This window comes from Numenius arquata, chromosome 6 (assembly GCF_964106895.1).
Source record: "Numenius arquata chromosome 6, bNumArq3.hap1.1, whole genome shotgun sequence".
In the NCBI taxonomy this organism is placed as follows: domain Eukaryota; kingdom Metazoa; phylum Chordata; class Aves; order Charadriiformes; family Scolopacidae; genus Numenius; species Numenius arquata.
This window is the reverse complement of record NC_133581.1, coordinates 66,225,038-66,240,049: the sequence shown is the minus strand read 5'-3', so window position 1 is coordinate 66,240,049 and position 15,012 is coordinate 66,225,038. Positions and strand designations below refer to the sequence as shown.

Genomic DNA, 15,012 nt, shown 5'->3' with positions numbered 1-15,012 from the left:
CCCAACCCCCGAACAAACCAACCCGGCAGCAGCAACGCGCTCCACCTTCATCATGCGGTTTCCCAGCACAGGTTTTACCAGGAGAGAGCCGGGATGACTCAGGTGAAACGGAGGGGACGGCGCTGGCCTCCGGCCAGGCTTTACTGCGCTTTTATCGCCCCGGGGCTCCCACCGGGAACAGAAACCGCTGCACGGAGAGGATTGGAAACCCTGAACTTCATCCCCTCTCCTCCCCAGCTGGCTACCTCCCCCATCATTTCCCCACCCTCCGAGGATGCCCAAAATCCTCCCCGTGAGCCAGACGGGTTCCCTTACTTGAAACGTGCAAAAAAAATGTTGACGGCACTCGGCTTTCTCTTGGATCCGGCCTGAGCTGACACGGTCCAAAGGGTTGGGCAGCATTTCTGAGGAGCTACAAACTACTGAGAGCCAACCATCCGTGTGAAAAACGGGGTTAGTAAAGGGCATCTGAGTATCTTGGCACTCCCTGGTCTTTGCTACCTGGATTTTCTGGGAAGAGAGGAAGATAAGCTCCCTCCGGAGTCACCCTGGACTTTATAGCAGTCTGAACTCCGCGGCTGGGGGAGGCGGCTGCAATTTTTCTTCTATTTAGAGGGGGAGAAGGGCGCTCCCCAACTTATTTGCTCCGTGAGCACCGCGGGGATGCAGAGAAAAACCTCTTTCTCTGGGTGTGGTTGAGCAGAGGTTGTGCAGGCGGGAGCCGATGCCGGCGGCTTCGCTAAGAGCATTTGCAAACGCGGAATTTATTAGGTTTAGGTAATTTAGGGATGTGTTAGGACACAGCCCGGTTTCCAGCCGTGGAGAAGTCCTCTCCCTCTGGAACACAAACCCACAGGGGCTGGGTAAGCGGCAGCACTGATGCCTGGCCTTTTTTTTCTTTTTAAAGTATCTTACGATAAGATTTTGTTACCAATTACCTACTAATTACACCTCGCGTTCTCATGTAGCCTTCCCAAAGAAATTTCTCTCTGCTATTTCTGAATACATCCCCCAAAAAGCGAAACACAGGCTATAAAACAGAATAGTGTGGACAGTACTACGCAAAGTTATTAAAAGATATTCTGAATTTCCTAGAGGGAAGGTGCCCTGTTTCTCTTCCCTGCGCTCGCTCAGAGCTTGGGGGTTATTTTTGCTGGTCAAAAGTTGAAGAGAGATTCTTACAAAGCAACGAAACAGGGAGCGCGAAAACCCCTGCGGCTGTAACTTGAACTATCTGCAAATCCAGAATAAGGTTTAGAGCAGGTACCCTCCGCTGGAGTATACCTGGGGGGACCTCCGAGAGTCAGGGGACACAAGGTGGGGACACAGGGGCAGTGAAGTCCACGGTGAAGCCCATCAGAGGCCTCTCCCACCTTTGAAAGTAGGGAAAAATCCAAAATAGGGACAGGATGGAGCGGGTTTGTGTTCAGGCTCCAGCTCCTGGACCCGTTTTAGTTGGTTGAACTTCCTTGCTGTTTCGGTGGCGTTGAGTGGGACCCAGCCCGAGGTGCTCCTCAAGGTTTGAAGAGCAGGCTCTCAAAAGAAACCTCTCTAAGGATGGAGAGACCCTGGGCACTCTTCACTGGGTCAGATGAAGCCATCTAAAAGGTACTTCATGGGCAATTTCTGCGCTGACAGCTGCCAAAAGGCTGAGATAAATCACACACAAAAGACACCTATTTTTCCTCCGTTGACTATAAAGCAGGACCTTCAGGGATTGGGCTTAGAGATGATGAATTCCACCTTCTCAGACCATCTGTGTCAACCCAGTGTATCATTAACAGCTCACGCAGGAAAAGAGCGACGCAGATCGATCCTGCTATTAACATCAAGCCAGAAACGTGACCCAAACGTGATCCTCAAATAATAGCTGTGCCCATGCCGGCGATGGACAGCAAACGTGGCAGCCTCCTGCCATCCTTCCCCTGCCCTGGAAACACAGCTTGGGATTTATCAGCCCCTGGAATCACAGTGCGTCAGTTTAAAGAGTGAATCACAAGCAATTTAATTCTATTACCCAGAATAACCAGCAAAATTGATTACAGGCTCCGAAAATACTAACCTCTTACGGGGGGGTTATTGCTCTGTGAAGACAGAGGGTCCCCAAGGTCTGAGGGGGCTTCTGCAGATGCCATCTGGGTTTTAACTTCCCTGGTGAGGTCTCACGTTTTAGAGCTGAAACTGGGAATGAAAAAGGCAGGTTTGCCCTGTCCCACCTTTCCCTTCGTGCCCTTACAGGGCAGGGACACAAGATCTCACTCCAATGGGCTCCTCCAGCCTTTGCTCCCCAAAATTTGGAAAACTTCAGAGGGATGGCCCAAACAGGGTATGGGAGGTAAATTCATATCTATGTTTTTAAGAATGTAAAAACAGACATATAACACAAGTCTCCGGGCTCCTGTGGACCTGTGCCCTGTTCCCGATGGGAGCTATCTGACATCGGCCAGGGTGATCTCTAGGTCCCTCCAGCCCGTTCCTGAACCAAGGGTGGCTTTGGATTCCCGCAGACGGGAAGAGCAGCCATGTCCCCGCATCGCCTCCCTCGGTTCCTTCTCACTGTTATTTACCCCGAGATCGATAACGCGATTTGTGGACTGGACCGTTCCCTGGCAACACGCGGCTCGAAACTATTCCTGCAAATTTCCTCTGCCATTCACATCCAATTGAGTCCGGCATCAAGTGGCTCTTGTCGCGGCCCAGGCAGGTATTCGTGTTTTGCCTGCCTCTAAGTAAATTAATGACTATTGCATTTATAGGGCAGCACATCAGCTGGGAGGAGAGAGAAGAAGCCAGGTTTGCTGTTCTCCATCATAAAACTCTACAGCATGAGACATCCAACCTTCTCACAGACAGTTCCCACCGCTGTTGTCTTCTCCTTGGACTACCCAGCCAGGGCCACCAAGTGGAGCCACTCCATGACCATGCTCTTTGGAAAGAAGTTGAGGTGCGCTTCACAGCCAGAAGATGTTTTCTCCTTAACACCGTTTCCAGGTTGGCTTTTCTGAAATACCTGGTTTTCCAGCAGAAAGATGGCAAATTCAGGACAAACAAGCATTTCTGAAGACTTCAGGGAAATTCTGTTGAATTCTTTAGGCAGCACCTTTAAAAAAACAAAGCAAAACAGAAACAAACAAACAAACAAACAAAAAAGCTAGTAGAGATTTAACTGTTTTTACTTGAAAATCCATTCCACATTTTCTGTTAGTTTTTGGTTTGGGCATTTCATTTCCACCCGAGTTGGTGGGTTATACTCAGCGCTGTACTTTCGCTGCCGGTGCTTTTGCTGGCTGAGCGTGTCCCGTTCCTGGCTGGCTCCGGCACAGCTTCCCGGGAGGCTCCAGGTGACAGAGGGTGTATTTACAGCTCTGCCTGGAGCTGTGTAATAGAGCAAACCCCATCTCTGATCAAAGAAAGGTAACAGCAGTCTGGTGGGAGATGCTCCTCCCAGCATAAATGCAGCTGGGGACTCGCTTCCATGATCCAAACAGCCCCCCATGGCTCTTTATTTTATAGCTGTGGGCAGCAGCGACTGTTTCATAATTAAAAATCACTGCTGTAATCACTATCACAGCTACACAGCTCCGGTGCAAAACTTCCAGGCACAAATCCAGGCTGGGTGGAGAATGGATGGAGAGCAGCCCTGAGGAGAAGGGCTTGGGAGTGTTGGTGGATGAGAAGCTGGACACAAGCCAGCAACGTGCACTGGCAGCCCAGAAAGCCCCCCACATCCTGGGCCCCAGCAGCGTGGCCAGCAGGGTGAGGTGAGGGAGGGCATTCTGCCCCTCTGCTCCGCTCTGGGGAGACCCCACCTGGAGTACTGTGTCCAGCTCTGGAGTCCTCAGCACAAGAAGAACATGGACCTGCTGAAACAGAGCCACAGAGGCCACAAAGATGCTCTGAGGGCTGGAGCCCCTCTGCTGTGAGGACAGGCTGAGAGAGTTGGGGTTGTTCAGCCTGGAGAAGAGAAGGCTCCGGGGAGACCTTAGAGCCCCTTCCAGTCCCTAAAGGGGCTCCAGGAGAGATGGGGATGGACTCTTGATCAGGGAGGGGAGCCATAGGATGAGGGGCAATGGTTTTAAACTGAAAGAGGGGAGATTGAGATGAGAGATTAGGAAGAAATTCTTTGCTGTGAGGGTGGTGAGACCCTGGCCCAGGTTGCCCAGAGAAGCTGTGGCTGCCCCATCCCTGGAGGGGTTCAAGGCCAGGTTGGACGGGGCTTTGAGCAACCTGGTCTGGTGGGAGGTGTCCCTGCCCATGGCAGTGGAGTGGAACCGAATGATCTTTAAGGTTCCTTCCAACCCAAACCATTCTATGATTCAAATCTGATGTTGGGAACTGTTTTGCCGCCTCTAAACCAGCTCGGGGGGTGGCGGGGGGGGAGCAGCGAGACCCAGACTGTGACCCACAAAGCTGTGGTCACTGGGTCTGATGCAACCCAGAAGCATCAGACGGCAAAAACCAAGACAGGAGAAAAGCAAACAGGAACCGGGGACATGCAGGACGGAGCCTGACATCCCCAGTGACTTCCACGAAACCACCTGCTAAACCCAGCAGCCTCCCTTTAAACAGACCTTTGGCGTGTTTGCTCAGAAGAGTGACATGATTGCAAACACCCAGCTCTCGGAAAACTCTTATGGAAGTTTACTTTGGATAAAATTCCAGTCTCCAATACAATAATTTCTTTCCAAAGAATGTAGAAAATCATTATAATATGCCCCTACTCTCCTGGTTTTATTGCATTATGTCAATACAGAAAATGAATTATTTCTTATGTTAATTATTACTTGCTGTCTACTGTCAGCATTAAACAAATAAAAACTTTAACAATATAAGAGAACTGTGGATTAAAAAAAAAAGCATTTAAATGGACAGGTCTTCAGGTCTTTCCCTATTTCTATTTACCATCCCTAGTTGGTATCATGAGATCCATTCCCTACACACAGCGAAAAGAGAAGCTCTTTTCCTCCAAAATGGAATGTAACAATTGCTAAAAAAGTCTAACAAAACACCTCCCACATGAAGATTTAGTGGCTTTTGCAGAAATCTCACCGAATCTTCAATCTATAGATTTCAATGTTAAAAACGTATTCTAAACAGAGAGCCTTTTCAGTAATAATGGGAAGAGAAATGAAGAGTTAAAAAAGAAAGTGATGAAAGGATGTGCAAACCCAGGTAAAATGCCCTAAATTAGACCTCTTCAGTCCCAGTTGTAATGCTAAAGAGTTAAATTATTTTACCTTATCTCAAAAATGTTTCAAAATTCAAGTTTGCTTCAAATTAGCCACACTACCTTTTCTCCACAGAAGGTATATACTCTGCCTTACGACTCGCAAGTAGAAGTCTGTTTAACTATAAAAATTGCAAAGGAGACCACCACCTAAAAACAAAGAACTGTTCACATTTTATTTAAAAAAACAAACATTACAGAAAACAATACAGAGATTTTTCAAGTTCTGAGCACTTTCTGGACCTGGCTGGGGGACCGTTGGGGAGAGTACATTTGCCCAGTCTGGAATGGCTCGTTTTGGCACACCCGACCTTCCTAATTCAGCTTCTGCCCTGGTTTTCTCTCCCTGCCCCTGTCACAGCGCAGATGTTGAAAACGCAACACCACGCTAAGCTATTTCCCCCTCACTCCCCTTTCCTTGAGCATTTTTCTCTCACCAGTGTTTGCAGCAGGCGGAAGGATGGTAGAGAAGCCCATTATTTTGCCTCTCTAAAACCACAGGACAGTTTTTCTACCAATTCTATCCTCCCCAGAATGACTAATCTGTATTTCGCATCAAATATTACAAGTACCGAGGCACACAGCTGTGTGGAACTCTGCTTCTGGGTAACGGGTCCATCAGTATTAATTTCGCTATCGAGCTTTATACCAGTAACTTGCAAAAGATGGGGAGAGCGGATTTGGCATTTCCGAATTACCAATTGATAATTCAATAAAGAGAACTGATAATAAAATACTTTCTAAAAGACTATTTGGAGGAAGGCACTCTTTTTGCCGCTGCTCTTTGAGCAGGGCAGCAAATTTCTCAATACGAAGCTACCTCATGTCTTCAGAAAAACCGATGCTGAGAAGGTACCACATCACTCAGCTTTGTTTGAACGCAAAAGCCGACAATCGGGCGTTTGTAGATTGATCTAAAGGCTTTGCTTTCTTGGATAAATTTGAGTCCTCCGATTTCTGCTCCTGATTCTTTTTCGCTTCATCTTCATCAGCGGTGGGACGCTTTCGCTTTTTATCTTCCGTTGAATCATTAACTGTTCCTCCTTTTGCTCTCTCAGTCCACACCTTTGAAGAAAGTACATCATTAAACAGGAAACGACAAATTAGGCCACAAAACTCACCCCTTTATTTTATACACCTTCTTTCTCTGATTATAAGGAAGCACCAAAATAATTCCTGTTAAGAACTAATAAGGATCAAGTTAGGAAAAATTCCCTCACTTTCCTTTTTTGTAACAACATTGTCCTTCAAAACTATACTTCGTTTGAACCTGTGTACGAAATTGAAGCTCTTAATTGACTTTCTGGACAAATAAGAAACCCCAAAGGCCTTAGAACAAATTTGAGCCCAAATGAATTAAGCCTGGCTGTGTTGCTTTTAACTCTTTCCCTTCTGTTATTTCTTCATTAATTACATTTCTCTCATATGCCCCACTTTGGATAAACTGCTTTCTGCTATTACTTATTATTCAGATAGTTTATATTATTATAAAGTATATGTCATAGATCATGGCCCAATTCAAAATTGAACTCCATGAAGATCAAGAACAATGGGATTCAAAGAAAAAAATTCCTAACCAAAAATACCCAAGGGATTCCATGAGGGGAAAAACACTCAAAACCCCCAGAATTAGAGAATGCTTTCTCACCATTCTCTCCTCTGACGCCAGCATTCGAAACCGACCCATGCCTTCTTTTATGACTTCTGCTTCGTTCAGATCCGGATTATCCGCCAAAATGTTTGCTCTGTTCTCTTCTAGCCACATCTGGAATCCTGTCCTTGGTCTAAAGCAAGCACATAAAAAATTGCCCTGTTAAGATGGTTATGGGAAAACCATAGCCCACAAGACAACATCTCTAACCACCACCTAATTTGACTTTTTTGTTCTTGAAAGAAGAGACATGAATACAGTCAGCAGTTTGCTTTCTCCTGTTGCAGCGTGCTTAAAGAACGTGCTGACAAGGCAAGGCTAAGTCAAGCATTTTTAATAAAACTGTGATACATATGGAGATTAACATTTCAATTTTAGAATGACAAAGCATAATGGTTCTCTTCCTTTCTGACAGGGTCCCATCAACCTAAAAATAGCGCATATATATTAGCATGTTTCAGCTAATCCTTCTCACAATTCTCCTTGCCACTTGTTTCAGAACATTATCTGTAAAGGTTAATTATTATTCATTTGGACTAGCATTCTTTTCATTACCTTCATCTTCCTCAATTAAATGAAGTCTAAATGAAAGACAATTATAATAATGCAAGTTTCATGAGGACTGGGACTGTTAGAAAATACATCTGCTCCAAAGAAAGAAGACAGATTAGAGTATTAGCTAGGAAGAGACCTGTTCCTTAGGTAATATAAGTCCTTTTTTTGTTTTCCTTTTTAAAAAACACGCTAAATTAGAGCTTTTGCACTTTCACATAAACCCCTTAGCTTTTAGGCCTCCTTTGAGATTTGCTAGAGACGTTTAAAGTTTAAGTATTTCCTATCCTTGGAACTGGCACAGCCGCGTGGTCTTGTTTATCATTCAAATGTCGTTTCCAGATGCATAAGCGGCATCAAGGCAAAAATCGTTGCTTAGAGCCCCAAAATGACATTTTGCATGGTTCATTTATTATTCACTCACACATGTATTTGTCTGAGTCCGATGTGAAACTTTTACTTTGAATAACGCTGCCACGCGCACTGGGAGAGATTTAATGCACAGAATGATTTTCTCTGTGATTGTAACATGGCAATTTGGAAATCCAACCCATGTTTGTAGGCGAGTTTGTTTGACGACAATATGCACAGCATAAGCAGCAGTTTACTACATTTCTGAAGTGAGTTCAACAAATATGACAACTTGAAGTTATGCTACTTCAGCCAGTCCAAAATCTTCGGAAACAAAATAGTTTTCATAGTTTTTTTTATTCTATCAAAATTGGAATATGGCATTGAGATGCCAGTGTCCACTCACCTTCTGTTTTCAGCGTTCTCCTGTGCAGTGACTTTGACTTCATGGGACTCGTTTCCTGCTTTTTCTTCTCTTTCTTCCACTGTTTTTTCACTCGAGTTAGGTGTACGAGCCTGGAAGAAGGAGGCTGCTAAAGCCTATAGAAATTAATTTAAAAAAAAAAAAAAAAAAAAAAAAAAAAAGGTAAGAACACCTCAGTCTCAGACAACACGTACCATGAAGACAACACAAAACCCAAGCCTTTCCTAAAGGCATAATAATCACTTTCATCAAAACAGCATCTAAACCGTCCAATTTCAGCATTAGTAAACACTATTTAAAATAAAAGCACAAGATTCGGTGCAGAATGTAATTTCTACAACTGAAAATTAATTTTGCTGGTTTATGTGCTTTTATTGTTTCTGCAGTACGCTTAAATGAACTTTGCCATCTAAGATGCTTTTCTCAATCAACAGGGTTTCATGCTTGATAACAGCTGGTAAAATTAAATTCATTATTCTTTGCTCACTGAAACAAGGTAAAAAGACTAGAAATGTCACCTGCTTGGACTTGGGCTTGGGAATCAGGGGCTTTATAACCGGAGGGTTCTGCTTGTTTGCAGCTCGACTGCCAGACAAAGAAGTTTTCTTTGAGTATTTGCTCATAGTGTCTAGAACATTCATTGAGGGAACTACTGGGTCCTTTTTGTTAGATGAGACCTAGAAAAACAAATAAATTAGACATTTTACTTACTTTCTCTCATATTCCCCTCCTTTGTCCCTCCGAGATATGTGTCCTAGTTATATTGTAATCTTCAGATATAATAATCTCTTGTGATTTTCAGAATGCTGCAATCAAACCAGCTGCAAAATTCTTACCTTAAAGGGATTCACTCGTCCTTGGCTGCTTGATGTGATTATAACTATTTAATAGGAAAGAAAAATAATGTAAAAATGTGTGCACACTCATATACATAAAAATCTATAAAGCAACATGCACATTTTAGATGAGCAGATGAAACAACATTAGCCTCATCTCCAAAGAACAAGGCTAACCCTCACGTTGTGTGTTTCAGCCTCTGTTCATTGAAAATTGAAGAGAAGAACTAAATCAAAGGCATCAACTATTTCACACCAAGGAGAAAAAGTTCCCACCAGCCTTGAAAGCGGTTGAATAAAAACACTTTAATAACCACACAAAGGTTATGCTACACATGCTCAGCTATTATTAGTCATCAGAAACACCACACAGGACCAACAGCTTTAAATACAAATCCACAGGAAGACCCAGTACTTCCTCCACTCCCAAATCCGTTTCCACTCCTATTATTCTTGCTGTGGGGCTGGCAGCAGGGAAGAAGCAAGAAGCAGCAAGAGGTTGCATTCCGCCCCTGCCTGCTCCAACTCACAGCTCTACGGAAGGGTTACTAACTCTGCCTTGGAAGCACAACGGATAAAAGTGTCTGTGATTAGTAAAACAAATCAATTAATCATTGTTCTAATTCTTCCCATCCCAAAGAATCCCTTCATGGTGTAGCCAGGCAGACAATGGATTCGGCATTTGGCACAGCTCAGGTAATCAGCATAGGGCTATGGAACATCGTTAGGTAATGAAGACATCAACAGGCACAGGGAACCTCTTAAAAATGTGAGAGCAACAATCAGTGCAAGTTAACACTTGCATAACACTGTTATGCACAAAATTTTTGTAGTAATGGAGGATATTCCATATAAATTCCATATAAGTGGAATTTTAGTAGTAGGAGGATAAAAACAGGAGCAGGTTCTGTGAAATATGACAAACTTCTCATCCTGGAATAAATGGAGATCTACTCACCAGACTTTGGAGTAGTCACCTCTGCTGAAGTGACACCTTTGGAGAAAGGATTTGGCCCTTCAGAACAAAAAAAGAGGTACGCATTTAAGTCCAATAAAAATAAACCCCCAGAACAGACAAGCTAGTAAAGCCATCTATATTTTAAAGCATGATTCTCATTTTCAAATTGTACATACACTTTTACAAAACCACCTGTTATCCTTACCTAGATTTAACTTAAAGGGTTGTATGCTTATTCCCTAAACCTTAAACTTACTCCTTAAAATGTGCCCAGCCAACTGCTTGTCTGTATCAGCTCAGCTCCTGCAAGATCTGAGCTGAAACCAAAGTAACCATTTCACAAGACCATCCAGTCCATTAGAAATAGTATCAGACAACAGAAAAGCCTCCCCAAGGGTCCCTCAAATGGTTACCAAGTACAAGGCACAAGCGAGTTGTGACACAGCAGATGAGGAGCACCAGGCACAGGCTGGGATTCGCACTCGCTCGCTCAAGTAGGCGCCACCACTCATCTCCTACAGGGAATCCCAGGAGTTCCCGCCTGACAGCCCACTGCGTAGTTCTTCAGGTTTCAACACCAAAATAAGACAGATGAGAAACCACCAGACCTGTCCTAACCAGGGAGCAGAAAACCTAGTCCCTGCTACAGTTGCAGAGTTTCAAAACTCAGTGTAACAAATTGGATTATTTCCTATTTACATAAAGGGCTTCTAAATCAAACCTCCTGGTGCCCCCTGCCACCTGGTGTGCCTGTCTTTCCTAATTTTCCTAAATTTTATGTCAAAAGAACAAAACAAAACAAAAACCAGAAAACTTCATCATTTGCATAGTCCTATAGACGACCGAGTTATCCAAACTAAAATTATTTTCCAGAATTCCTTATTAAGTCTGTGAAAGATACATCTAGAAAACCTCCAGCCTACTGAGAGAATATGTTTTTCTTACTCTGTTTATGCACTTCTCGTGTTTCTTCTGCTTCCTCACAGGCATCAGCTTCCTCCTCATCTTCCATCTCTTGGTCCCGCTGAACATTTCTGACTGGGGGCCGAGTCCACTCCGTGGCAGAGTTGCTGTAACTAATAAATGGAAGGAATTCAGCAGAAAGGAAGCGCTCACCCCATTCAGAAGGAAAACAGCAACAAAGGAAGGCTGACGTACTTATCTATAATTTAGGAAATGACAGCAACAGTCAGCATTTATTCGCATTACACCTCTGATTAAACTGTAATACTTACTAAAAATAAAATTCAGATTCATTAACTGCTCCAGTTCACCCCGAAACACCCAGTGCAGTTGCCTGAAGTGGTACTCGGGTAGTTTTAAGACTGTACACACGGCTGTGAAACTGCCCAAAGTTCACACTTGGCTAAAAGTACCCACGCCGGCCTTCCAACAGCTCCACGCACCAGAGCGAGCGCCCGAACAGAAACAGAGGCTTTGGCCGCCTTCAGAGCGCGTCGCTATTGCTGCCAGAACGCTTTACAGCAAATATAAATGCAGACACAAAGCATCTTCTCTAATCTCTATTTAAACACATATACCTCCAATATCTTAAATAATACCAGATTACTCTTCTGCACACATGAATAAACACAGGTGGTAACACAGATGCATATTTTCAGTCTGAAGCTGAATAAGCAAGTTTTAATGTTTAATCCGAGTATTCTTTAAATTCCCAATATAGTAGTATCTACATTCCTTGCATTTCCCTCCTAATCTTTGCTGATTACTAAAATCTGTGTATACATCAACGAAAGGTTCATTTTTTTTCCAACCAGAATGTCGGTGTTAGTTTAATCTGGTGATATAACAACATAATGTTTGTGATGAATTTTAACCCTCAGAGTGGCTGAAGTCGCAGACGGGGGATTGCAGCTTCCACGCGTGATGCAGAAGAACAAGGCAAAGTATTGAGAAAGGAATTTTAAACATGCAGTTTCACACAGACGAATAAGGGAAAGGCTACAGATAAGTTCAGGGACTCACCACTTCCTCTGACTTAAATAAGTTCCAAACTTCATACATAAAATGGCTATAGGAAGACATTGCTTCATAGAATAAGCAAGGAGCAGAGACACTTCCCTTCCTGTTAGTCTCCTGGGACTAATGAGCCCTCACAAGATATGAAGAGGAATGTACCATTTTATATGCACGATTTATAGACAGAGCAACACAAACTGTTACTTCCTAACAAACACATTGCAAACTACGGTCCAGAAAAGCACATCAACTGGACCAAAATGTTAATAGATCAGTAAAAACGTTCCCAGGCTTTTAATCGTAGAAACGTGTGTTACCCAGCATTCAAGTGCTTTCGGAAATCCTCTTCCTCCTCTTCATCTTCCGCTGCTCTTGCCAACTCACTTGCTTTTTCTACAGCCATTTCACTAAGTCGCTGAGCTAAATTTAGCCTTCGAGAGCGAGAAGCGTACTTGATAGCTAAATTCACAACGTTCTGTGTCATGAGGTCAGCAAGTTCCATACAACGGAATTCGCGCTCCAGTTTACAGGAAAGCTGAAAGAAAAGAAGCCTTGAGAGCGACACACTTCACCGTTACAGAGCTCTCTCAAGACTCTAGGATCAGAATATTATGGTCTTGGTGGAGTGAATGAATAAAGACAAACCATCAACAATTATAAGCTGCACAACAAAGAGAGAGCTCTTTTTTTTTCCTTCTTCCTCCCACCCTCTTCACTCTGTGAACTTCTAATAAGAGAAATCACATCAAAATTTACATCAAAGGCCACCGACTCAAAAGAAAGCCCCAGGGATTCCTTCTAATCTTTATTTATTTGTACTTACGGCAAAAAGCTTCATTAGAAGTTCTTGCTGCTCTTTCACCGACTGATTTTTAGCATTTTCATCAAGCTCATAGCCATTTTTTGATAAGTAATCCACGTGGTTGTGAAACACAACGGAACGCCAGTACTGCTCCTGAAAAAGGGTGACAGACACGTGCTGGAGGTCAGAGGGGAAAAAACAGCCCACAACTTAATTCCTAACAACTTACAACTTACAACGTATTTTATTAACTTATTCTTAAATGTTCCTTTCATCTTATAACAAAGATGAGGGGTAGACAATTCCCTCTAAAAGCTAATGCCTGCTAAGGATAAAATAGAGCAAACCAACAACAATACGTATAAAAACTGATGCAAACAGTCGCCATATATGTCAAATTCCACTTATATTACAGGCTTTCAGCAGGATGAGACCTACATGTTCACCAGTATGGTACCAGGACAGACAATTCTAGAATAAATTGATTATTTTATTGTGTAACTTCTGTCCTGCAGCAAATTGGAACCTCAGTAATCATCTGTGAGACAGGTAACCAGAAAATGTAACTCTTGCTCAGGGAAATACTAGTATGGCTATTAGACCAGGCTGGCTCTGTTTGAAAATAATTATAAACTTACTCAAAACCAGTATGTTTTCATCAGATGTATTGGAATAGTCCATTTCTGTTTGTTATTGAAACATTTTATCCACACTTCTATCCAAGAGAATAAATTTCAAATAGCGTTAAACTCTTTAAGGTGGAGATTAGAATTTTATGTTCATTTCTATTTTGTGCACTACTGCTGAACTGCACAAGATTGAAATATTTAAACCTATAAAAAAATTGAAGAAATACAGATATTCTTCTAGATGTTCTCCACAGGCACATCTTGTTTTAACCAGCCTCTATCTTAAGAAAATAAGTGAAGCCTGAAGGCCTATGTTTTCAGAATGATTGTATGAATTGGAGCACTTTGTACATCTTTCCGAAAAAGAATTTCCAGAAATTTTGTGACGCCTAAAATATTAAAAACCAGGTACTTTCAAAGAGGGTCTTGATTTGATCCCAAAATGTGGTGCTTCCTAGAACATTAATCACTACCCACTAAAAAATGAAAAAAGAGAGGGACAGAAAGCCTCCATTGGCCAGAAATAGATTATGTGTAAATATAATCTTGCATCAGCTCTAACAGCTTTATTTTGTATTCTTTTAGGAAGAGCTGTGAACCAAAGCAAACTGGAAAAGCTACACAAAACACTGAACCCAAATAACCTCCTTAGCCACGTCTTACTCCGAGTTTGTACTACCCTCCTTCATCGGAGAGATGATTAATAGGAATCTCGTATAATCCCTACTATGGGGACACCCGAGACTCTCAGCTGTGGACTCAACCCCATTCCATACCTCCATCTGTCCCTTCTCTGTTGTAACTTGACAGTAAGGAAGTTTAAAAGATAATATCGCCACAGCAGGTCGGGGTAGCGTAGGAGGGAATCGGGCTCCTTTACAAGGAATACACCTGTGCAAGGGAAACAAAAAGAACATGTACAAGCCCATCACCTACAGTCACCAGTTGTTCTACATCTAAATCATGTCTCCTAAGAAGCAAGATACCTTAAGAGGATTTGTTCTTTGAAAAGTAGTAATTAAATTACTGACTTAAATATAGCAATATGTTAGATTGCATTATAAAGGGTTATTTTTACATCGCAAGCAATGAAAGATTTTAAAACCGGCAAAGCACATGCTGCTCCTGTTCACACCAGAAACTCCAAATGTGGCACGGAACAGACGCAGATCTCTCTCTCACACCACACACGATTTAACAGCTACTACAAAATGCAAATGCAATTTATTAAGATCAGAAACTACTGAATAACTGAAGGCCACTGGAAAAGAGCAGGCGCGTCTGCCATTTATTTTGATGAGGGGTTTTGTACGTCACGAGGAGAGCGTTGTGTTCAGACACACACAGGAAAGAAAAAAGGGGGAGGGAAAAAAGAGGGGTGAAACAGATAAACATACACTAAAAGCGCAGGCTTACTGTCTCATTATATTTAAATTAGTACTTTCTGGTAACAATCACTTAAGGAAAACATTGACTGGGGAAGAGCTGTACTTCCAGCAGCACCAATGCAGAATTGACAGAAGTCTCTGGTTTTATGAGCTACTGCTTCAGACACGAGAGAAAAAAAAAAGAACAGGAAGCATTAGTGTTCTGGGTATCTCT

General features: G+C 42.9%; 1 protein-coding gene across 1 annotated transcript in view; it reads right to left on the bottom strand.

Annotated features, from left to right (window-relative positions):
* Positions 1–5,379: 5,379 nt before the first annotated feature.
* WDHD1 (WD repeat and HMG-box DNA binding protein 1) overlaps positions 5,380–15,012 on the bottom strand; it is a 29,494-nt gene continuing 19,861 nt past the window's right edge. Inside the window, exons 16-25 of the mRNA XM_074149163.1 lie at positions 14,187–14,301; positions 12,803–12,934; positions 12,297–12,514; positions 10,945–11,075; positions 10,000–10,056; positions 9,042–9,085; positions 8,724–8,882; positions 8,188–8,321; positions 6,876–7,011; positions 5,380–6,292 (exon numbers count right to left, since the gene is read on the bottom strand). Of these exons, the coding sequence (XP_074005264.1) occupies positions 6,092–6,292; positions 6,876–7,011; positions 8,188–8,321; positions 8,724–8,882; positions 9,042–9,085; positions 10,000–10,056; positions 10,945–11,075; positions 12,297–12,514; positions 12,803–12,934; positions 14,187–14,301 (1,327 nt within the window). The 3' untranslated portion in view covers positions 5,380–6,091. The remainder of the gene's footprint in view (positions 6,293–6,875; positions 7,012–8,187; positions 8,322–8,723; positions 8,883–9,041; positions 9,086–9,999; positions 10,057–10,944; positions 11,076–12,296; positions 12,515–12,802; positions 12,935–14,186; positions 14,302–15,012) is intronic.